Below are 24,742 nucleotides of genomic sequence, written 5' to 3'. Positions count from 1 at the left end.
CGGACCGTGGAGTGATGGAGTCCAGAGCCAAACTCAGAAGTCTGACTCCAGGGCGCACGCTCTCAAATCCGGCACTACCCAGTCCTAAATAAATGTTTTTCCTAAACAGGGGCCCTTAGGCCATCGTATTGTAAAGATACTCAAGTGACTTTTGAACAAACTAGGCTCCTATGCCAAAGCCTCTACTCACAAATAAGACACCTGAGGCTCAGAGCACTGGGATTTTTCTCTTCAAATTTTGTTAGCCACGTAACTGAGACTGAAGGACACCTACAGACAAATTCTATCACCCCAGAAACACCTTTGTTAGTATAGAAGTTTCCCTTAGTGATTTAATACCAATGAGCCCCAGAATTTACTGGTGTTTGCACGCCATGCTAGGTACTGTGCTAGTCGGTGCTTCAGCAGCGTTGTCTCAGTTAACCATTTAACTGCTTTCTGTCACAGCAGAGCCCTGTTCTGCATTCCTAGGACACTGTGAAACAGTCCTCTCCGGCCACGTCCCAGGCTTCTCTCTAGAAGAATCATCCCTTCTATTTCTATTTAAGATGGAATCTGGCTCTGGTGACCAAGGATCTGTCCACATGGCCAGTGACAATTCAGCAGGACCATTCAGCAGCCCCAGGACAAACAGCAGTTACAAGCCACGTCCCGACATAGGAGAGTGAGGCCTGCTCAGCTCCGGACCACAGGGACCTGGGCTGGGCAGCTGCTGGGAGTGCAGGGTCTGCAAGTGACAGGCCGGACATTCTCTGGCGGGATTCTCCCATGTGGGCTGCAGTTTTCCATCCTGCATTTCCTCACTAACGCCACCTTACGCCAGACTGACTGTCTGCAGCGCCTTCGCCAGGAAGCCGGATTAGGTAGGAGACAGCCCCACCTGGTGGCAGCAGGCAGTAAGGTAGCCCACAAGCTGCCTGACGGTTTGTAGACACTTGTACAGGTGGCGGCCCTTCTGCAGACAGAACTTTTCAGGGGATGGAACACCTCACATGCTTCATCTCTTTCCCCATGATTCCTACCTATTTGCAAGATGACTTCTGTATTCCCTCTGCTAAAGAGGCAAGAATAGGAGGACTTAAAGGATTGTTTCTTTAACCTAAGATAAGACACTTGGCTTCCAACAACTATAAGCTGCACTAAAATCATGCAGAGCATCTTGCCTTTAGTCATAAACGGAAAGAACAGCTTCCCAGGGCCTGAGGCAGGGCCAGCATCTCCCCGGGCTCCTGCCTCTGATCCCCTGTCAGGAGGACCTTGGTGGGGGGCTCCTGGGGTGCCACGGCAGTGAGCTTTCTCCTCTTGCTCAGTAGGCAAAGTGGAAACCTGTCCACTACATTATGAATTCTTCGAGGGCACTGCGCCCTCTGTGAATAACCCTACACGTGTCAGTGTCCCTGAACAGACCCGCGGGCTTTCTGCCCCCTTTACAGCTGCTTTTTCTCCAGCCTGGATGGCAGAGCCGCTTGCCGTGGGCCGGATGCCACGCTCCCAGCCCCCCTGTGACGAATGCTGAGGGAGAGGTTTGGAGGCGCTGTGAGTTCTGGGAGGGAAGGCTCCAAGCACGGTGGGGAGAGACCAAAAAGAACACCCGACTGGCCACAGCGGCGCCCTCAGAGAACTAAGCTCCCATCCAGGACTGAAGAGGGCCACCGAGGCTGAAACGAGATGAGCTTGCTCTTCCAGGCCACAGAATGAGCCCGGGGCAGAGGGCCCCGAGTGCTGAGCCCAGACACTCCCCAGGTCCCTCTCCTCTACCCCACAGCCATGGTTGTGCTCACAGGGTTGGTGGTGTCTTTGCCGAGGCTGCCCTTGCTGTTGAGGCTGCCAATCTCCGTCTGTGAGCTGGACTGCGACATCCCCTCAAAGAAGGGCCTGTGGCGAAGAAGCACAGCCAGGGTCAGTGCCACCAGGGCCCAGAGCAGCTGCAAGGAGGGTCAACGACCTAGGCTTCAAGGACACTGGTGGGGAAGGTCACAGCAGAGGCTGGGCAAGTAGGGGCCCGGACCGAAGGACTTCAGGAGAGTCCTGTGAGGACTTCTGTCAGTTAGAGGCTAAAAGAACGATCTTTATCCCGCTAGCTGGAGGCTCAGCGAGAACAAGATTCCTGAGTAATGGGAAGAAGTGAGGCAGGGGGTCTGGGAAGGAGCGTGGGGAGACAATCTGCTAGAGGAGGCTGGGGCTCACCTGAGCTTGGGCTTTGGAGTGCTAAGGATGCTCTCCGTCTCCTCCATTTCGGGGCCACTGTCGCTGGGGTTGTACATCTCCAGACTATCATACAGTTCGTCCAGGTCCTCCTCCACCTCTCGAATCTGCTCGCGGGACACATGTTCCAGCCCGAAGCCCACCTGCAGGGGAAAGAAACCTTTGAGTCTGGGGTAACGCCTACTAACAGTTACGGTACACCTGCTGCCCCTTCCTCCCGGACAGGTACCAACTGGCCTCCCTAACCAGTGCCTCTTAGGGGACAGGCCACAGCTTCGCTCTCATGGAGGTGGTCCTGCTGTCCTTGCTGTGACACAGTCCGGAGTGCCTCCCGAACATGCCACACTATGGGCCTGGCGTCAGGAAGAGGAGCGAAGCCCCGACGCACCTCTGCCAGAGGACAGGCACAAGGAAACCCGTGACCCTGTGCGCGCCCGTTCTACCTTCCTCTGCGGCCCGCAGGACAGAGAAATCTCCCAACCATTTTCACTTCATCCTTTTATCAGTCCACTGAGAAGAGAGAAGCCTGTGAAAGCGGGCGACAGGCCCACCCGAGCCCAGGGAAGAAACTGCTTCTCTATTAATGGCAAATTCTTGGTTTTAAGAGCTGACCGACCACTGAGGACACTCCCACCTCACAGGCTGTCGCTCACAATGTTCCCCTGGGGATGGGAGAAAAGTTAACCAACACCCACAACGGGATCTGTCCCTGCAGCACACAGCAGGGGCCTGGCGCTGGCCGAGGCCTGGGGTGCCCGCACTGCTCTCGTCTCTGAACCCCAGGAAGCCCAGGGGCTGCGTGTGAAGCTTCCTTTCTTATTTCAAGTACTTAAAGCCTCTGGTTAGCTGCCCTCTCACTTGGGGGGTCCTGGAATCTTGACTCCCAGTGGCAACAGAGTGCACCTCAGGAATGAGGGTGAATCTCGGGGAAATCCACTCGCCATCGGCCTCAGGAATAAGGGGGTCGTACCTCATCGGAAACTTTGAACCGCTTCAGGAGGGCCACGAACTTCTGCTTGATGTTAGGTTGCTGTGGGGACAAATTGCACAAGAGCTCTCAGACACCCACCTGTGGCGCGAGCCAAGTCAACAGTGACCGAGAGCCCACTTTCCGGGAGAACTGTGGGGCAACGCAAGGATGGGAGGAGGCGGGTTCCACGCCCGGGCCCTGAGCCTGGGAGGGAACACAGGCACGCGCACGACCAACTCCGGGGCACAGCTGGATGGACGAAGTCTCGGGGGCCCCCAGGCCCGGCACCACGCTTGCCCTGGCAGCACCCACATGTGCACCTGTGGCTCGCCGCTTTCTCTCGTCCTTCAGATCCACGCTGCCGACTGGTGCCTTCCACCTGCGCATACACAGGTGCCTCCAACTCAACATTTCCCAAACAGAACTCATCAGCACCCCCGTTCCGGTTCCCGACATCGGCACCCCGCCCAGCCGCCTGGCTCTGGCCACGGCCCGGTGCTCCCTAACTCCGGCCCCCTCCATCCGGACACCACTGCTTCCATCCAGGCCTTTCTCCTCGCGTCTCTGGGACCGCCGCAAGGGCCTTCAGCCGGCACCCCCACCTGCCCGCTTCCGGCCGGTTCCCAGTCCCGCTCCCTCCGAAGGCCACAGCGATCACTCCAAATGCAAACCTCATCACGTAACTCTCTACTCCAGAGGTCTTGGTGGTGTCAACCCAACGTCTGGCCGAGGGCTGGTTGCCTGTCCTTAGCCTCATCCCCCCAGTCGGCCCCTCGCAGCCCATACGCGAACAGAAACGAACCGCTGCGAGTTCTGTGAAAAGCTGCGTGCTGGGTCCGCTGCCGGCCTCGCTCCGCAGCGTCTTCTGCCTTGACTAAACGCCGCCCCCAAATCCACCTGGTGAAGTTCTACTTATGCTCAGAAACCTAGGCCTCAGCATGTCGTCGGCGGAGCTCTCCCGACACTCCCGCGCATCGGTCACTTCCGCTCAGTGCCGCCTCCGTCCTTTACGCGAAGCTCTGTCTCCAGCACCCGTCTCGCCACGCTGCAGTCACTTGTTCAGACATGTCTGTGTGCCCAGACACTCTGAGCTCCCAAGCGGCGTGCACTGAGCCTTCCTTATCTCTGTCTCCCCGACTCTGGGCACAATGCCTAGCTTGTGGCCATAAGTACTTCCTGCCTGAGTCACCGACTCACTGTTTGGGGATGGAAAAGACCAAATGGCAAGTAAGACCCTATGCCTTCAAGAAAGGGCAGGGCTTCCAAAGGTGGAAAGGTCATCCACAGCAGAGAGAAAACCGGGAGTTCACGGTGACGGGGAAGCATTAAACATACTCGGGGGACAGCGCGTCAATCGGTGCGTCTAGAACGGAGTGTTCTGGGGTGGGGAGAGAATACAGAATGTGCACAGAAACCAGAGAACAATTGCCAAGTCTCCGGAAACCTGACCGAACCGTGCCTGGAGCTAATAAACAAAAACCTCTGGGGGAGTGGATATTAACAGGAGGACTGAACTCTGGGTGAAGCCATGGAGGAGGCCACAGAGGAGGTGACTCATAACGCGCCGGGGCGGGGGGCGCCCCATGACACCAGCACGGGGCCTTCGCAGTTACGGGGCAGGAACACGACAGAAGGAAGCCCCGCCGAGCGATCCTCTCGCCTCTCCCCCCATCCGAGGGCGCTGTGACAGGGCGCTGGAGGCTCTGGCCACGTGCCTTATCCGGGCTGTTTGAAGTGCCAATCAAGGACTCGCTATCTGAGGACAAAGACACGGTTCTCACGCTCCCTAGCCAGTCACTGTCCAGCGGGGGAAAATGAAAGCCACAGTCTCGAGGCTTTACACGTGAGCCCCGTGACACCTCGGGAGGGCTAGGCTGGAGGGGTGACTGTCGTGTCGCGGTGGACGGCCAGGCTCAGACGCGATGCATTTGGAAGGTCTGGACTATGATATTTCACTCCTGAAGGTGATGAGAATCTCTGCTTGGGGTCCCTAGACTGGCTCTGCACTAGAGAGAATTGGGGTGCCTCTGGGGGAAAATGGAACTGTGAATTTCTCTTCTAAAAAGCTCCTAGCACTTCTGACTCTCCCACACTTTAGCACAGGAATTTGAGAATCAAAGTTAACCTAGAAATTCAGGTTTAAAGCGTCTCAGTCTAGGACTTTAATTTCACCCAAAATAGTGACTCCTGACAAAATCATATGCAGGAGATAAATAATCCAATGGCATTTGGTCTCTAAGGTTATGGATCCATTAAGGCAGGAACTATATCTAATATAATTAAACCTCATCCAACCCACAGTTCCAAGCATTAGCCTTGTTCTTTCTGGGTAAGTTCAACAAATGATTGAAATGGTGACCCTCTTGGAGAGGACAGTTTCTCTCCACGCAGTGGACAGTACACGATGTGAGGTCATTGCCTGGGGAGGGAGGTGGGGAGTCTGAGGTGCCCTGTTCCAAAGTCTAAAACAAAGGTACTCAATGTTTTTTCTATCCTAAAACAACCTGAAGAAATAACGCGCCGCTATCAGTAACGCGGGTTCCCAATCAGGCGGTGGTGGAGGAGACAGAAGGTGTGTTGGAACCTTGAGGGCATGGGCACGTGCAGGCTGAAAAACGCCCCCAGAGAGTCTGGACAGACCACTCCCGTCCTACCCCGAAACTGGAAATCTCAGCCGAATGTCGCCAGACCTTCGAGGCTCACCCTGGTGATGGCGGAGGTCGAGGTGAGCTTCCTCCGGGTCTTCTTCACTTTCCGCAGATCCTCATCCTCGTAGAACAGGTCCTAGGTGGGGAGGAGGCGACAACGAGGCTGGGAAAGCCCAGGAGGGTCTGGCCCCTCCTTGGACAGTCAGGCGAGCGGCTGGTGACTGTTACCTGTCCGTGCAGTGGGTCGTCGCTGCCCTCCTGCTCTGAGGAGAAGCTCTCCTCCTCTTCCTCGGAGTAATTGTCGATATCAGGGGAGCGATCTGGAAAGAGACGCCCCAGCGTGACCACCTCGCGGTGGGCAGGTGCACCACGAGGCCGACGGGCGGGGATCGGGGCTCTCCTCCGATGGAAACCCGGCTGGGGTCGACGTGGACACTCTCTTGTCCAGCTCTCCTAGGACGGGGAATAGGGGATGGGCTGCTCCTGGGCCTGCAGGGGCCCCAGACACCGAAAACCTCTCACCGGACAGCTTGGATTTGATTCCTTCGTGGTCGATGGGCTGGCTGGACAGGGAGTAGATCTTTATCTCGGCCACGGGCACGGACACGTCCTTGGCGTTGCTGTGCAGGCCCAGCACCAGCGCGCCCTCGTTCGGGTGCTGCATCACCTGCGGCGGGGCGGCAGAGGGGGGCGCCTTACCGCAGAGGGCCGCAGGGCCGTGCGCCTCCACGAGCCCAAGGGGGCGTGCGAGCCGGCGTACCAGCACCCGTCCTTCCTCACTGCCTCCCCGGTCCGCGGCTCCCCCTCTCCTCCTGCTGTCAAGCTCTCACTTTCAAACTGTCCCCCCAGCAGCACCAGCCACTGGTCAGGCCGTGTGCTTCAAGACGAAAACCAAGGGCTCAGATTGAAAGTGACAGACAACCCAGCTAAAAAGACTACAGTTTAGTTTAAGCCCCCCCGGGGAAACTAGTTCGCCAGGCTGGGTGGCGCTGGCCTGCCGAGAGTGGCCGCCTGGGCGCCCCTCACAGTGAAGAAAAGGACCTGCGGTACGTGAGCAAAGGGAAGGGCCTGACGCAGCTGGAAGAGGTGGCGTCCACACCCGCCACTAACCCCGGCCCCTCGCGCCGACAGCGGGCCTGAAGAGGACAGGAAGATGGCTGGGGATTACCCCAATTATGGCCACAAAATGTTCCCATTTAAAGCAGAGAGATAAGTTTTAAAACTGATTTTTGGCCCCTTTGGGAGGGCTGAGAGGATCCGGCTGGCATACAGGGGAAATGCACAAATGGGCAAATACATCGAAGGCAACGGGAGCCTGGTTTCTTACTGCTGGCGAAGGGAAACAAATCCGGAAAGGCTAGACTAAGCCCTATTGTGCTGGACTGGAATATATGGAATGTGAGCTCATGATGTAATTAGACGGATGTCAGTATAGAAACAGATTTGACTGCGTGTACATGTAAGTGCACATGCAAGTACATACATATATTTCCTGGCTCTGTCTAGAAGCACTGATACCCCGGTTGGAAAAATGAGCACTCCTGGTACACAGATCTTGGTTTCTAAATACCATTTTCCACTAAAAGGAATCAGGGCTCTTGAAAGAACCAGTTCATTCCAAGGCTGGGTCAGGGAAAGTACAAGATGAGAATAATATATCAGAGTAAAGAAGTGTGTAAAAAATGATGGGACATAAAGGATACTGGAGGATACAGGAGCCAACTTGAAGGGGCTCCCACTGGCCAAATTTGAGATAATTTGAGCATCAAAACAGATAATGACAGTAGCAGATTAAATTCCATTGAATAAAGCAGAGATCCATAGGTCCATAACTGATAAAAATGAGGGGTTGCTCCATAGTGTAGTGCTTAGCACGTCTGCTTTGCACACAGAAGGTCCTGGGTTCACGGCCCAGCTGGAGCCATGGACCATACCCTGGGTGCGGCAGGCCCCGGGTGCACCAAGCCCCGGGTGCGCGCTGCGAGCGTGTGGGAGATGTCCCACCTTCAGAGATCCAGTTCTTAAGGGGAAATGGCAACATCCAAGGGTCAGGAGTGGGAGTGTGTGTGGGGGAATTAAAGGGGAGAAAAATTTAAAAAATAAAAGTAAATGAACTAAGAAGGGAAAGCTCAATCTTACCACAGAAAGGCAACTAACAAACATTGACGATATGGCGAGATTAGAAATGCACCGTTTGGCAAGCATCAAAGTAATAACCGATGCAGGTGAGAACTATTAACAGATGCTCCAACTAGCTGGTGAAGATGAGGAGGAAAGAGATAGTTACATAGTGTCTAAACACTTATTTCCCTATAAAATATTTTTCTAGAGGTAAATGCAACATATTTATTACCCTAATGTTGGAAACTTTGGCAGGTACCATCTTAACCAAGTGACAAAAGGGACCCCCAGCAGGGGAACACACCGACGAGGAGGCGGCGTGCTGTGCTGAGAACGCGGCATTGCTCTGTGGTCATTCTGCCAAAACCGTATAAGCTGAATCGAATCTTCAGAAAACATCAGACAAACCCACGTGAGGAACACTTCATAACGTAACCAGCCTGCACTCTTGACGCCATCCTAGATTAAATCACGGGCCCGCACAGATCTTTGAGACACAGGCACAATCTGAATGGGGACCGCGGGCTGACCGGCATCCTGCAGTCGGGGTGATGTCATCTTTGTGGAGGCAGACTGCTCACACAGGACAGTATTTTGATTTTTAGGACAGTAACGCAGTGCAGTCTTAATGTGTAATGGGCATCCTGTCTGCGACTCGTTCTCGGTGGTTCAGAAAAGAATGTGCATAAATTTACACACACAATGATAAAATAACAAGGCAAGTGTTCACGCTGAAGAATCTCAGTGAACAGTGCATGAGAATTCTTTATACTATTCTCACAACTTTTTGTGAGGGAGAAAGTACTTGAAAAAAGAGGTATATTCTGAATTTCCAATATAAGAATTAACTTATAAAATCAAATACCCGGCCAGGAGGCTAGAAAAGTTACTCGCTGGGCTTCAGTGGCTGGGCCTGTTGTCTCAGACTCTGTCAAAGGCCGACAGCCCGGACATGGCGTTCTGCTCACCTCTGCCATGTTGATGAGTCCCACGGCCAGGGTCTTATAGCCCAAGATGGTCCGGTTCTTGTAACGCTTTCTCCTTTGCAACATGATCTGCAGCTTGTTGGCATCTCGCTTCAGGAAATGAGGGTACTGCCAAGTGACAAACAGAGTCAGGCACGGTTAGAGTGGCTGGACCCTTGGTGGGCTCTGGTCCTGCAGGAGGACACCCAATCTCTTAGTGCTTTACCATCTCCCGTCTAGTCAAAGAGAAATCGGGGTGAAGGAAGTGACATTAAGTTGCTGCTGAAGGACTAATTCTGTTTGGTGTCTGGCTTCCTCTTTGCAGCTCTGTGGTCCATGCAGGTTTAGCAAACCCCCTCTCCTTACCATATGATCATTGTGTGTTCTCTCCATGCACCTGGTTTAGGCTACTGGGATTATGATGAGAGATGGACATACTAAGAGGGATAAAAAGGGGAGGGAAGGGACAGAGATTACAGTACGGGGGCAAAACGAGATGAACAGGGCCACACTCTGCTGGGTGCTGTGGTTTCCTAAGAGGTGACAGGGCTGAGTGTGGTAGGACAGGTGGGCTAACAGCCTTATCCAGGTAAAGGGAAGAGAAGAATGAGGCGTGATTTATTTTTCAGCAGTTCACCTGGGTCTCGGCACCTTTACTGTGGCGGGCTAACTGATTGCTTTGGCCTCGCAGGCTAGCCACAGAAGCTCTGGGTGACTTTAATTCGTTCCTGCTATGGCTAATTCATTGGGTGACCTTAACTGGCCTGTGTCTGCTCTTGGATAAGTCTCCAGGTTGCAGGGGATATGGCATATTGGTGTTCCAAGATGGAGTTGATGCTCACCTGGAGAGAGAAGGTTAATTGGAGCTCTGTTTCCACCAGCCCACTAGCTGGAAGGATGATCTCATTGGAGCGAAGAATCCTTTTCGAACCCTGAAACCAAGGAAAGAATGTCACCAAAGCTGTGTCACCAAAAATCAGACCAAAAGGAACACTACATTTGTAAACGACTTTTAAACACTAGATTCTTACCAGGCCCACTATTTCACCAGTCTGCTTTGTACGTGTTAGAATCGAGGCACCACCATATCACGCTGTACGAACGTTCAGAAAGGGTTTGCACATACAAATGATTCTGCATTTGAATTCTCCCAACACTCCGGAGGAAGAGGCAGGCGGGTACGAGCACCCCAGGGTGTGGCACGACCTCCCCGTGCTCCCCTCGGCCTTGCTTCTTCCTCTCTGATGGACTCTTCGGCTGCACTGTCTCATCCTGGGCCTTTTCAAACGCTTTCTTTCTCTTCTCAGATGCTCTTTCATGTTTCTGTACACAGCTAACCAACTCGTCTTTTAGGTCTCAGCTCAGATGCAATTTTTTTCCAGGAACCTTTCCTTCTGGTCCCTCCTCCCCCACCAACTTCAACCGGGCTAGACAGAGCAGTGTTTTCAGCCCTTGCCAAAAATGAAGTGAGGCTAAGCTATCCCTAAACTATAAAAATAGATCAGTGAGGAGGGTCTGAGAAATGCCAGTAAATTTGTATAAACTATTTTTTTTTTTTTAAAGATAGTGTTTGACTTATTTTTTCTTCTCCTTAATTCCCCTCCCTCCCCCACCACTTCCGCTCCTGACCTATGGATGTTGCCATTTCCCCTTAAGAACTGGATCTCTGAAGTCAGGGCGTCTCCTCCCACACGCTCGGGGTGCACCTGGGGTGCAAACCCAGGACCTTCTGCGTGTAAAGCAGACGTGCTAACCACCACACTATGGAGCCACCCATTGTTTGATTTTAATACCGTGACGTGTCCAGCTCTCCTGTACTGCCTGATGGGTTGATAAATGCATACACTCGCGGGCCCCACATCAAGATGAAGACCATTTGTATTGTTCCAGAAAAATCCCTTGCGGACCTTCCCAGTCTTGCACCTCTCAGAGGCGAGCACTATTCTCATTTCCTCCACTGTGTGTTAGTTTTGCCTGCTCTGAACTTCCATAGAAACGGAGCCATCTCATACGTGCTGATCCGATAGGGCTTTTTGCCCAGCACGACGCGTTTGGGGTTCACACCAGTTGCCGCGTGCGTCTACAGTTCATTCCTTTCACTGCTCGGCAGAATCTCACTCTGTGGATGTCACACCAGACTGTTTACCCACCTTCCTGTCGCTGCTGAGCGTTCACACTTGGGTCGTTTCTAGTTTTGGCCACTACGGCTTAAGCTGCCGTTCTTGTAAAAGGCTGTGCAGATATATGTTTTGCTTCTTCTTGGGCAAACGCCCAGGAGAGCAATGGCTGGTTCTCAGGGCAGATGGATGCTGAACTCTATGAGAAACTGGCGGACCGAGCTGCGAAGTGCTGCTGCCATCTTGCGCCCCCAGTAACAGAGGCGTGAGGGCTCCGGGCGCCCTATGTCTTCCCCAGCGCACATTCTGCCTGGTCGGTCCTGGGTTCCTGGTTTATCCAGTGAAACAGCACTGCGGCTGCAACATGCAGTTCCCTGATGACTAACGACATCGAGCACCTTTTCATTAGTTTGTTGGTCATCTGTAAAGCTCCATTTATGAAGTACGTGCCGAATCGAACGTCTTCGCCCACACTGCTTATCTTGTTATTCAGTTGTTTTATTTAGACACAACGCTGTCGGATGTATGTGCTGTAAATATTTTCTTGCCTATTCATTTTTTAAATATCTTTTGATGAAGTATTTAATTTTGAACTAGTCAACTTATTATTTTTTCTCTCATGGTTAATGTATTCTGGGTCCTAGCTAAGAAATCTGCCTACTTCAAGGCTGTGAAGCTATTCTGCTGTATTGGAGCAGATGTTCTGCTATTTTTTTTTTTTTTTGAGAAATTAAAATTTTTTTAGTTTTTACTTTTAGATTTCTTATCCATTTCTAATTTTTTTTATAAAATGCAAATTTTGTTTAATGCAGGAAGGAAAATCTCCTAACTGCATTTCAAAATGTTTTGTAATTAGATAATAAAGGAGACCGCTTCATCTGTTAGATCGTGTTTTTTGTAGTAACCTCTATTACAAACGAGAATCTGGACAAGTTTTCACCTGAGTTTATTTAGGCTCTTGATTTAAAACACCTCTGTAAAAGGAATCTCAGAAATGCTTGAAGAATCCAACAGGTGGTTTATATATGGCAGTGATTTCAAACAGGGGTAGAAGACATTTGGCAGTACTTAGAGATTGTTTGGCTGTTACCGCTGGCTGTGTGTGTGTGAAAGAGAGAGACAGACAGAGAAACAGGGAGAGGGAGGGAGAGGGGGATCTCTCAAGGGCAGAGGCCAGGGTTGCTGCTGACTGTCCGGCAATACAGGAAACAGTCCCCACAGCTGAAACCGGATCTCCCCCGACGACCTGCTTCCGACTTTGCTGAGAAAACTGAAGCAAGAGGTAAAGAGCTCCCACAACTCCCGCCACACTTACCTACGTACCACGTTGGTGCCCACCCCGCCCCGCCACCTGCGACACAGAGGAAGCCCTGCTCTTGGCCTGCACCCTGGACCTCGCCCCTTCTCACCTGCTCAGAGACTGCTCTAGCCGTTCTTCCCTCTCCCGCATCACCCACTTTCTTCCCTATCCTGGATCATTTCCATTAGCAAACATGCTGTTATCTATCTCATTAAAAAAAAAAAACAAAAAAAAACAAAACCCTCTCTTGTCCGCACATGCCCTGCTGGCTACCACCCCGGACCCCTCAAGGGTCGTCTGTCTTCACTCTCTTGAAGACGTCTCTCATTTCCTCCTCGAAGCACCCGGGCCAGCCTTCCTATGCCAGCATTCCACCCGAACGGCTACTGACGAGGTCTCAACCAGCCTCCACTTGGAGGGGTCTGATGATCGGTCTCATGTCCCTCGACCCACCTGCAGCTCTGACGGGGCCGATCACTCTCCTGCCAGCAACACTCCTTCCACTTGGCTTCCAGAATGGCACAGCTCCCCCCACCCCTCCACATCTGCTCAGGCCCCTCCCCTCCTCCCTCACTCCCTGACCCTCAGGCCCGTTCTCTTCTCTGTATCCACTCCTCCACTCCTGGTGACCTCACCCAATCTTATGGTCTCAAATACACTGATGACCCTCCAAATGATTTCTCTCGCCCAGACCTCTCTCCTGAACTCCAGACTCCTATATTCAACTCTCTATTCAACATCCCCGCCTGGATGTCTAATAGGCATCTCGAACATAATACGATAAGCTAAATTCTGGATCCCTCCCTCCGAACCTGCTTCGCCCACAGTCTTCCCCATCTCACTTGGCGGCATTTTCACCTTACCAGTTGCTTAAGCCAAAACTCTGGCGCTGCCCTCATCTCTTGGCCAGAAGCTTTGTCGTTGTCGATTAACTCGTCTTCCGGATTCCTCTTTCCTATCGACAGTCTATCCTTCACGCAACAGCCAGTATGGTCCTCTCGCTTCTGTCAAAACCCTCCAACTCACACAGAACGAAAGCCGGAGGGAGCCCTGGCAATCACCCGCACACATCCCGTCTTCAACCGCGCCTCCTACCCTCTCACTCCTCTCCAGCCTCACTCGCCGCCGCCTCCTCCCTCTCGTTCTGCCAGACAGGACAGACACAAACATCCCAGACATACTCCTTGGCTAGTCTCTCCGCCTGGAATGCTCTCCCTCCAGGTATCTGCATGGGTCCCTCCCTCGCCTTCTTCAGTCTTTGCATGAAATGTCACCTTCTCCAGGAGGCCTACCCTGACCGCCACCATGTATAATTTGTGACTTCCTCAGCTCTGGCATGCTCCATCCTCTCTTATTCATTTGTTTCTCCACAGGACAAACCATCGTCCAAAAGCAGTGACTCTCCTTCTCTGAACTGTCACTATCCAAATATGTGCTATCAATACCTGGGAATATTTCTATCCCAAACGCATTATCTGAACTGCAAACCTGTAAAAATGAATCTGCAAGTGTAGTAACAGGAGTGAGTGCAGTTCCAGGACCACAGCTAGTCTGGGCACTTTGAAAGCATGGCGCGCTGCTGTTCTCGACTTTCCCACCCTTCTGCAAAGATTACGTCTTCATCGGCCCCAGTATTTGCTTCTTCCAGGGGCCTGGGGCACTACCAACTTGGGTCCAATTTCGAAATTATCTTTAGTATTTAACATACCATTTAGTATCTATATAACAGTGTATCTTCATCTGAAGTATAGAAGCAAACTAATATATATCTAATACTACAGTATCATTACTAACAGCACAAAATATACACATTAATGATTATTAATTTATTCAAAATTAGGTCACTGGTGTTTTAAATGCTTCTTTTTTAAATTAAAAAAAAATTCTCAGTGGATGGTCATATAGATATTTGAGAGTGTTGTAGTGATATTTGAGAAACTAGGTTGAGGTTTTGGGATGTCTGAGATTGCACTGTTATTTTTCTCATTTAGATAATGGAAGATAGACTTCTGCCATTCAAAATGTTTTCAGCAATGAATTCAAATACACAATTCATTCATTTAAAGTATATAGTTCAATGGCTTTTAATACATCAGAGTTATTCAACCATCGATGCAATCAATTTTAGAACATTTTCATCACCCCAGAAACACACGCCCATTAGCTGTCACTCTGCCAATTTTCTCATCTCCCCCACCCCTAGCCCTACGCTGCCGCTAATTTACTTTCTTACTCCATGGATTTGCCTATTCTGGACATTTCATATAAATGGGATCATACGATATGTGGCCTTTTCTGACTGGCTTCTTTCCTTAGTGTCATGTTTTCCAGGTTCACCAGTGTTACAGCGTGGATGCACTTTATTCTTTTTTATCGCCAAATAATATTCCATTGTATGGCTAGACCACATTTATTTATTCAGTCATCAGTTAATGGACTTGGGTTGTTCCCACTTTTTAGCTATTATGCTACCATGAACATTTGTATGTAGTTTTGTGTGGAAATGTTTTCATTTTCCTTGGGTAATATTCAGGAGTGGAATTGCTAGGTCATATGGTAACTTTATGTTCAACCTTTTGAGGAACTACCAGGCTGTTTAGCGAAGTCTGGAAACTGCACCATTTTACATTCCCAATAGCAATGTATGAGGGAGATGGCATACTTTTACATTTCTGCAAATCTCTTTCATTTCTGGCTTAGTAGAAGATAGCTGGATTCTCGTACCTGCTTCTGTATTCAGTCTGTTGCAAAATATTGTTTTGTTTGAATATATATATATAAAAAATATATAAACTCAAAGAGATATGGAGTAAAAAAAAAAAAAAGGCACATTTAGCAGCCTTGTGGAATATTCTTCTTTGATACTAAACCACAACTCCACAAGTGGTAGTCTCTAAGTAGAATATCAATAAGGCTTTTTATACGCTGATATATATTAAAATCCAATAAATTAACAGAAAAAGAATGTAAGTGGGAAGAATGAGACACCTGAATAAAGTTGGTAATTTGTTAATAGGGTTGTACAGTGACCATTTCTTAGTTTCGATCAATGCACCGTGGCTAAGAAAGATGCTGACGCTGGCAGAAGCTGGGTGAGGGGCACGTGGGAGCTCCATCAACTACTCCTGCATCTCTCCCGTAAACTTAAAATTATTCCAAATAAAAAGTTAAAAATAAAACTCAATCTGCTGGCCTGTTTTGTGCTTTGAATGGCTCTTTTACCCAGAATAATTTTGTAACCTCGTGCATTGGTCATTTGAAAAATACTGGTTCACTGATATGCGGATCTTTCAACTGTTACACATTTCATTATATAATATCAAAAAAAAAAAAAACCATGATCGTTACTGTTGCCACTGAGGTCTTCAGAAAAGTCTTTAAGAATTAGGAAGCTGTGAAGCTTACAGTGTCAAAGACAAGTTTTCCAAAATTCCGATTTTCATTTGAAAGCTCAAATTTTATTTACCACTGAGCAAAAATATTCTCAGTTGTTTCCCTTGAGGTGACCGGTTCTCTGTTTATTTTCAAGAAAACACCCAAGTCTGAATAACCAGTCTGCCTGTAAGCCCTTCTTTCTAGAAAAAATGGCGTTCCCCAAAAAAAGCAGCTACTTCAATTCACAACTGCACTGTACCAGTACTTATCCTCGAGACACAGGATGCTTCGAGAGGAAGCACAAGGGCTTCATGAACACTTCCCACTTCGTCACACAGAATATTAAAAAGGCCTGGACTGCAGGCCTGGACTGTAATAAATTAACCATTTTTACTGCTTCTTCGAGGACATTCTTAAGCAAAACTGGCCTTTCTTCCTCTTCCTTCGGGTGTGATAGTAAACAACACAATGACACTGGTAGCACCTGGGGCAGTGGCCTCCCTGTGCTCTAAGGACCTGCTGCTTCGTCCACCACATCCTGTGTCTTCAGTGCAAGTATCACCACAGAGGAAAAGGCAAATGCCACCACAGTATTATCATGCAAATCGATGGTGACCTCGCGTACCTCCAGGAAGGGATTTAGGGGGCCCAGGGTCTGCAGACCTCATTCTGCGAGCTGCTGCCCTACGGGCAATGCAAAGGTCCTTAAAGGCAGCGATTTTGGTCTGTTTTGTCCACCGCCATATCCCCTGTGCCTAGAACAATGCTTGGCCTATAACGAATGCTCAATATTTATTAAATGAATGAATAAATAAGTGACTGGATAAATGAATGTGATAACATCTGTAATTACTTTCAGCTGCTTGGAAGTAAAGCAATAAAAAATTCAGGATATTTGTAGTTTGGGTATAATTTTAAATTTTATAGAATGTTAAATATTTAATCAGGAAATAAAAGAAACTCTTTCTTTTGGCAAAGGCATTTAACTGCGGGGATGGCAAGAGCAGCAGGGAACTTTCCAAACCGTACCAACAGCGTCTGCACTGGAAAGCAACAGCTTTCAGCAAAGGAAATAAGTCCCCCAAACTGGAACACTGCCTGTGACCTAGAAACAGGGCGCGAAACCAGGAGAGGAGGGAAAGACACTGAAAGCTTCCACTGGCGTGTAGTTGTTCCGCACTTGCTTTAACCGGCAGTGTCTGCGAAGGTTTCACAAGTGGGAAGAACTCTGCACAAAACGAACAGGGAGTCCGTGCAGTGGGGCATCAGGGGTTCATAAGGGGCAATCCGACTGTTTTAAGTTTTGAGGACTAAATTAAGATAACGTGTTTATCTCAGAAACAGGGCTGAGGGTCTCAATGTATGGCTCACATACCGTGAGTGCCAAAGATGTGGATTAAAATGAAGCCAATATTAGTATAAGCAATTACTGCATAATAGCTGATCTGGTTAACAAGACATTCCGGTGAGTAGGGAGCTACTATTAGAGTTCACTACTTTTCAGTGAAAAAAAATTCAATAAATACAGCATTCTTAAGCTGAAGAATTCAATAATTATTCAGTGACTAATGAGAAAGGGCTTATCAGTAAAGGAAGGTCTGATAATAGAGTTTAATGATGACATCAATGACCGGGCTCTTGAGTTTCTGATCACACTTTGGCCACTTGAGAATTAGCTGGCAACAGATAAATTCCTTAAGTTTTCTGTAGTTCAGTTTCTCCCTTCTTTGCAGAAATTCAGGAATGCTTAAGAATATGACTATGTAAAATATTTTGGGTTCCTTAAGGATACTTAGTCAAGTATTAGGAGTTAAATGTGAGGATTACCCAGAAGATAAAATATCCCAGTAAAATTTTAATTTCCAATTCTGAAATAATAATCTATAAACTTCCTCTACCCTACAGAAAGCCTCTAAAGTGCTTCCCCAACCCACACATCGCATCAGCTTGGCCCTAGAAATCCTGGGAATAAGGCTGAAACTGACACGAGCCACCCTCGTAATTTCTGAATAGTTTACCAAACACGTTAACATCTACATCGCTTGATCTTCATACTAGTCCTGTTAGATAGACAGGGCAGAAAAATAACATTTTTATTCTTCAGATAAAGAAACAGGTTTAAACAAACTGAGTGCTTTAAGTAGAAGGCAGAACTGGGACTTGGTAGGTCTCATGAGCACAATCAGCTTTCCCCTATTCCACTTGCCCTGGCTGAGTGAAGGAACACAGGGGTCCCCATCAGTATGTCTGAAGCCCCAACAATGAGCAAGTTATCCAGCCTCCCTGAACACTGAACAAACAATCCTGCTCAACTCACCTGTAGCTTCACAGCAATGACCACTGAGTTAAGATCTTTGTCCATTTCTTTCAACATGACGAGTTTCTTCAGGGTCAGGCTGAACAGCCTAGAAAAATTTAGAGCAAGGATATCCAGTCAAACATAAGGAACTTATGAGAAAAGTGACTGACAGTCTGTTGGGGAAACACGGCTTTATCTCAAGTAAGAATGTCAGAATGCCATTCTCAGTCCAAACTGGATCTTCCTTCAGTAAAAGAGCATCCCTCTTATTTAACTTTTGTACTTGAAAAATCTCAAAAAGGTACCTTATTCCATGAACCTCAAGCCAAAACCAATATGAATGGTATTAGACCAGAACACCCAGAAACAATCTTACAATTAATTAATTACAATTAATTATATAGGAACGTGACATAACGGCAGTATTTCAATAACTGGATAAAGAATTAATGATGAAATGGGGAAAAAAATTGGATTCATACCTCACACTATATATAAAAATAATCTCTAGGTGGAGTAAATATTTAATTGTGAAAGATGACATTTTAGAAGAAATATGAGAAATATCTTTGAGGTAAGAAGGGATATCTTAAATAAGACTAAAAACACTGAAAATTTTAATTATATTAAAATTAAGAATTTCAGTTCTACAAGAGACACCATAAGGAGAGTTAAAACCCAAATCATGAACTTGGAAAAGATATCTGAAACTCGTAACACTGACAAAGGGTCTGAATATAAAGAACTGTAATTCAATAAGAAAAAGACTGACAAATCAATAGGAAAGTAGGCAAAAGACATGAACAGACGTTTCACGTTTCCAGAAGAGGAAACGCTAATGGCTAATAAATATACAAAAATATGCTCAACCTCATTAGGAATCAGGGAAATGCAAATAGAAATCAAAATATCATTTTACACCCACAAAATTGGCAAAACGAAGTGTGGGTGAAGATGTGGCGCAATGGGAACTCATCTGCTGCTGGCGGGAGCGTCGACTGGAGCTCAGGCACTCCGAAAACGGTCGCGCGTCACCCCCCGAGGCTGAGCACGTGCGAAGCCCAGGAGCCAGCAACTTCACTTGGAGAAACCCCTGCCCTGTGCACCAGGAGACACACGCAAAGTGTCCGCAGCCTTCACCAGCGATGTGACCGGGGATACGCTACTTCATCTTCCCATGCCTCTGTTTCCTTGTCTGTATGAGGATTCTAATAATACTAACTCGGAGGGTTGTTGTGAGGATTCATATAGAAGCCCCATAGTAAGCGCTCTCTAAACTAGATTCTTGTGTTACGCTCGCCAGAACCCAAATGGACACTGTCGGAAGGGTAGACAAATGAACTGTGGAACAGTCACACAATCGAGTGCTATGCAGCGGTAAACTGAACGACCTAAGCGTACACATCAACATGCATTACTCTCAAAACATAATGTGAGTGGAAAAACAAGCCGCAGTAGACTATGCACAGTACGATACTGTATCAAACTCAAAACCAAGCGAAAAGAAGCTATTAACTGTTTGGAGGACAGACATATAGGGAAATCTGTAAAGAGCATAAGGATGAGACGTAACATGAGGTTGGGATGTGTGAAGGAAACAAAGAAGACAAGTGCGTCTGCGGCACAGCGATGAGGGGACAGCAAGATGCGAGGCCAGAAAGGCAGACGGAGGCGGGACTTGCAGAAGAGCCCTTTACGCTATGACGGGGCGACAGTGAAGAGTTATAAACTGATTTGTGTAAGGTCATGTGATTTCTATGTGCATCACGGACCACGAAAGGAGAGGGTGGAAATGGGAAGACCGGTTTGGGGGCTGCTGCAGGGGCCCAGGTAAGACGGGAAGAAGGTCTGAGCTTGAGCAGTAACAGTGGCGATGGACAGAAGGGTGGAAAACCGGAACATTCTGGTGGACCTGATAGAACTTGCTGATAAACTGAATGCAGGCTGTAGGGAAAAAGAAAGCCAAAGGCATTTCTGGGTTTTTGGCTTGAGCAACTGATGGGGTAGATGGTGGTACTGTTTACTGAAATAAGGACATTGTGGGGTGAACAGGACAGAAAAGTCAGCTCGTTATTAAGTCTAAGACAGCTTAACTGGCCGAATGAAAAAATGAAAGCCGGCAGCTGGCTATGAGTCTTGAGCTCCAGGGAAAGATGAGGCTAGAGATACAGAATCAGGCGTCATGGCATAAAGATGATATTGACAGCAATGAGAATGGTTGAGGTATTTTTCAAACAAAAAAGACAAAAAGCCAAAAATGGAGCCCTGGGTGTTCCGGTGCTCAGAAGTCTGGCAGAGGAGAAGCTGCCAGGGAGAGATGTGCCCCCACGAACCTAGAGAAGAAAGTGCTTAGGAAGATGTGTCAAACGCTGCCGAGAAGTAGAACAAACCAAGGCCAGAAAACCGACCATTAGACTTGGCAAAATGGAGCACAGTGGTGACCACAATTGCCAGGCATTTCAGTGGAGCAGTAGGAACAAAAGCCCCGAGTGAAGAAGCGTTTCCCTTAGAAATGTCAGCAGCTGCAGATGAAGCTGAGGCTGGAGAACAAGAAGTCAAGCTGGAAAAAAAGGGCAGCGTGGCACAGAGAAACCTAGTCTCGATGCCGCCTGGCGTGGGTCTAACAACCCGCATTTTGTAGCATCAGCTGCTTGTTAAGATGTTGGGACCGAATGGTCTTATCTAAGGTCCCTGTGGTTCTCAGTGTTCCCTGGGGAAGAGAGAAATTAAATTTCATCTGGGAATGTAGGAAGAGGTGACTCAGGACATGAACGGAATAAATCACCAAAATATAAAAGATTTTTAAAAAGTAGCCCTGGTGTCACTCCAGAATTATATACAAGAAAAATGATATAACATACTAGTCCCCAGAGAGTTTCAATTACATCCTACTGTACCATTATCCCAGGGTCGCTGTACTACTTTTGAAATCACATAGGTGAGGAGGTGATCCATACCTCCTCTGTAACGAGACTTGACTGATAAACTGAGTAACTCACAGGAAAAAAATCATTACTCTGTAAAGTTCAAAAGAATCACAGTAACGGCAAGAGGCTAAGAACGAAGATCTTTGCTCTTATTTCCAATCGCGGAGGAGTCACAGGCGTCCAGATGCCGCTGCCTCGCTGCCTCGCTGCCCCCCCCCCCCACGCACACGGAAGGCCCCGTAGGAAGCACCAATCTCAGTGTCAGCTCATTTGCGTTTTCTTCCTGTTATTTCCCACTCCCAACATTCAGCCTCTGACAGATTCTTAGATTGTTTAAGCAAACAAAACAAGTAACTGCATATTTGGACTCGAGATGTCTTTTTCCCAAAGACTATTAAAAATGTTTTAAAAGTAGGTCACTCTGGGGGTGAAACAGCTTGCCATTTTACCCTTAAATGATACATTTTTAAGTATTGTATAACCAGCTGGCTTCTTTTTTTCCAGAGATAATTCCATCGTTCTCCGATCCCCCTGCCCATCCCACCTTAAGGCAGGACCCACATGTCATTTCCAGAAACAAACAGCTACTCTCAGGGGTGGCATAATTTAAGCATTCTTGATAAAGAACTCCACCATCTTCTTACTGTTTATCTTACTGTCTGAAACCCTAGGGCTTCAAATAAGAATATGCTCCATATAATAGCTATCTATTCAAAGATCGTCCACCTTGAAAAGAAAAGGCTAAGATATGAATGAGCATCTTTAGAGTCCATTTATTGGGGCCGCATACATGAAGTACCAATTTTAGACCTAAGATCTGAAAAATCCTTTAGCTTTAGAGCATAAATGTTAGAGACAATAAACTAAAAAATAAAATAAAATCAGCCTGGTCACAAAGTAATTATAAATATGGCATGGGCCTGAGGTCCTGGGATAAGAAAAGCATCAGGTCAGGCTCTACCAAGAACTATTTTCAAAGAAAGAATTGTAATCTTTTTTTGGTATTAAGATTAAATAAAACTAACTTGTATCATTTTTAAAATTATTACCTTACAGAAAATTTATTTTTATTTAATTTTAGTTTTTTAGGCAAGGCATCCCTTGGTTGACCTCACAGATTGCAAGGACTTTGTCAGCTTACAATCCCTTATTTTTTACTTTTATGTCTATAGCACCTGGTCTTCCCAAGTGGTCTCCCATCCAAGTACTAACCAGGCCTGAACCTGCTTAGCTTCCGAGATCAGACAGGATCGGGCTTGTTCAGAGTGGCATGGTCATAGTGGAAATTTTAAATTTTATAAATCTGACTGATACAGATACATAGTCTATCTCTGTGTCTCTTCAACTTTTCTCAGGGCTTCAGATAAATAGGGACATTTATTTGTAAGTTTTTAAGATTCCTTACTTGGCTTTACATAATAAATGCACAAGTCTTATAAAATATACTTTCATGAGTCTGTATAACATAAATTGTCCATTGACAACTTCAAATATACCTTACTGTCATCTCCTACTGTATCGACTTCCAAAGGCTGACACACAAATTACCACAAACTAGGTGACTTAAAACAACAGAAATCTATTCTTCTGACTTGAAGTCCAAAATCAAGATGTCAGCAGGGCTGCATTTCACCTGAGGCCTCTAGGGCGGAACCCTTCCTTGCCTCTTACGCGTCTGGCGGCTGCAGGCTGTCCCTGGCACTCCTGGGCTTGCCGACTCCTAATCCCAACCTCCGCCCCGTCTTTACGCGACCTTCTCCTTGTGTCTCTCCTCTGTTTCTGTGTCTCAAATCTCCCTTTCAGGGGCCGCTATTCAGCCCGCTACATGGATTGCCATCTATCTGGGGGGCTCCTAAAATAAAGTGTGCTTGCCTCCCATGACACTCATCGAATTCTTCCTAGAGCCCAACTTGACCTGAGAAAAGCTGTTATTTAGAGGAAGTCAATAGTGAATCCCCGATGCTGTGAATGCTCACTTCCTAATTTATTTTTAAATTCAAACAAGGGTTTTTCTGTGGGAAGAAAACACAGTCAATTCAATCTCTACTTTCTTATCTGGCTGAGATTTCAAGTGGGCATTTATTCACTGTCCCAACAGAATTAAAGGATCTTTTTATAACCCACACTATACCATTCCTACTTTCTACCTTAGTTTAAAACCATGGATTTATTCACTCCCCCCGCCCCAAACTGCCCAGGAAGAAATTACTTTCCAATAGGGAGAACTAAGATTCTATCCATAGTAGCCCCCCTCGTCTGCAGGGTAAACGTTCCAAGACCCCAGTGGATGCCTGAAACTGCAGATAATACCTAGATCGCCTATGTTTGCCCCTATGCCTACACACCTGTGATAGTTTAATTTATAAATTAGGCACAGTAAGAGATTAACAACAATAACTAATAATAAAGCAATTATAACAACAGACTACAATAAAAGTTATAAAAACGTGGTCTCTCTCTCGCTCTCAAAATACCTTATTGTACTGTACTCACCCCCTTCCTTGTAATGATGTTAGATGATAAAATCCTTAAAGAACTTTCACCTTTTCACTTAAAGGAAACACAGCTTCTCTTTGGCACATCCAAATTGTCAGCAGCATCATCATTAAGTAAAGTAAGGGTGACGTGAACACAAGCGCTGCCTTATGCTGACCGCCCATCTGGTAAGTGTGACAGCCACTAAGTGGCTAATGGGCAGGCAGTGTCTACAGAGTGGATACACTGGACAAAGGGATGATTCATGTCCCTGGCGGGATGGAGCAGGATGGCACGAGATTTAATACTCATGAATGGTTTATCTCTTGAATTTTCCATTTAATATTTTCAGACCACAGCTGACAGTGGGTAACCAAACCACAGAAAGCAAAACCGTGGCTGGACCACCGTCATCAAGCTATGACCTCCTCTTGGCGAGTCGTAACCACGTTAGCTCCCTTCCTCCACTGCAGTGCCCTTCCTGAAGCCATCGTTTACTCTCAGTCACGTAATTGTGTGCGTGCGCGCACGTGCGAGTACACGCGCATGTGTGTATTTACTCTGTAGCACCTCTTTCTTGATCACCTGCTCCGCCACCATCAATCCTACTTATTTGTATTCTCCATTTCAGAGGCTGATGCGATTCTTTACATCTTGGCCACACAGAGAGAACAGCGGAAAGACGCTCGCACAGCACTTGCTCCGCCTTGCACTACTCTAAATGCTTCATATATATTGATTTATTTAACTCTCGCTCTAGGAACAGCATTATCATCCACAACTGAGCAAACGGAGAGAGATTCAGAGAGCTCACTAATGGTGAGCCAGAATATGAACCCAGCAGGTGGGTCCCAGAGCCCCTGTTCTTAACCACGACGTGAGATGGCTTCTGAGGAAGATGCCACAACGCTCTATAGTGGTGAGGTTACAGGCGAGTTTTTTAAAAATGCTTTTCTACCTATCCTACATTTCTTACAATGATCATATATTAATTCTGTAACAAGAAAAAATTTTAAAGTATCAATTTGTGAAGGTACAATATAATAATAGCAAGCATTTAACACGACCAGCCAGGCACTACAGTATGTAATCTACATACACTAACTTAATCCTTGAAACAATTATAATTATTTTACAGATGCGAACGCAGGCCAGAGAAGTAGCCTGGCCCAGGTCATACCCAGCTAGAGGTGGCAGCCAGGACTGTCTAGCGTGAGTCTCTGTTCCTAACTAGGTTACTCTGCCCAAATTAGACAGAAAACATCACTGCTGAACTCCAATCTGACTCTCTGCCAGGACGTACTAATGTCAAGAAAATACGTGTTTCACGTCCTGTCACC

General features: G+C 47.5%; 1 protein-coding gene and 1 pseudogene across 3 annotated transcripts in view; both read right to left on the bottom strand.

Moving 5' to 3' along the window:
- The window catches only part of PACS1 (phosphofurin acidic cluster sorting protein 1), a 99,257-nt gene that overhangs the window by 16,163 nt on the left and 58,352 nt on the right, over nucleotides 1–24,742 (bottom strand). For all 3 annotated transcript variants that reach the window (XM_016119344.2, XM_016119345.2, XM_016119346.2), the window contains exons 2-10: nucleotides 18,019–18,106; nucleotides 9,752–9,841; nucleotides 8,913–9,038; nucleotides 6,346–6,490; nucleotides 6,052–6,143; nucleotides 5,879–5,959; nucleotides 3,176–3,235; nucleotides 2,188–2,348; nucleotides 1,782–1,875 (exon numbers count right to left, since the gene is read on the bottom strand). In XM_016119344.2, coding sequence (XP_015974830.1) covers nucleotides 1,782–1,875; nucleotides 2,188–2,348; nucleotides 3,176–3,235; nucleotides 5,879–5,959; nucleotides 6,052–6,143; nucleotides 6,346–6,490; nucleotides 8,913–9,038; nucleotides 9,752–9,841; nucleotides 18,019–18,106 — 937 coding nt within the window. The remainder of the gene's footprint in view (nucleotides 1–1,781; nucleotides 1,876–2,187; nucleotides 2,349–3,175; nucleotides 3,236–5,878; nucleotides 5,960–6,051; nucleotides 6,144–6,345; nucleotides 6,491–8,912; nucleotides 9,039–9,751; nucleotides 9,842–18,018; nucleotides 18,107–24,742) is intronic.
- Nucleotides 22,091–22,209, bottom strand: LOC118603556 (annotated as a pseudogene).

The sequence above is a fragment of the Rousettus aegyptiacus genome, unplaced genomic scaffold (assembly GCF_014176215.1).
Source record: "Rousettus aegyptiacus isolate mRouAeg1 unplaced genomic scaffold, mRouAeg1.p scaffold_m13_p_5, whole genome shotgun sequence".
Classification (NCBI taxonomy): Eukaryota; Metazoa; Chordata; class Mammalia; order Chiroptera; family Pteropodidae; genus Rousettus; species Rousettus aegyptiacus.
The sequence above is the reverse complement of the archived record's forward strand: the minus strand, read 5'-3'. Positions and strand labels throughout refer to the sequence as shown.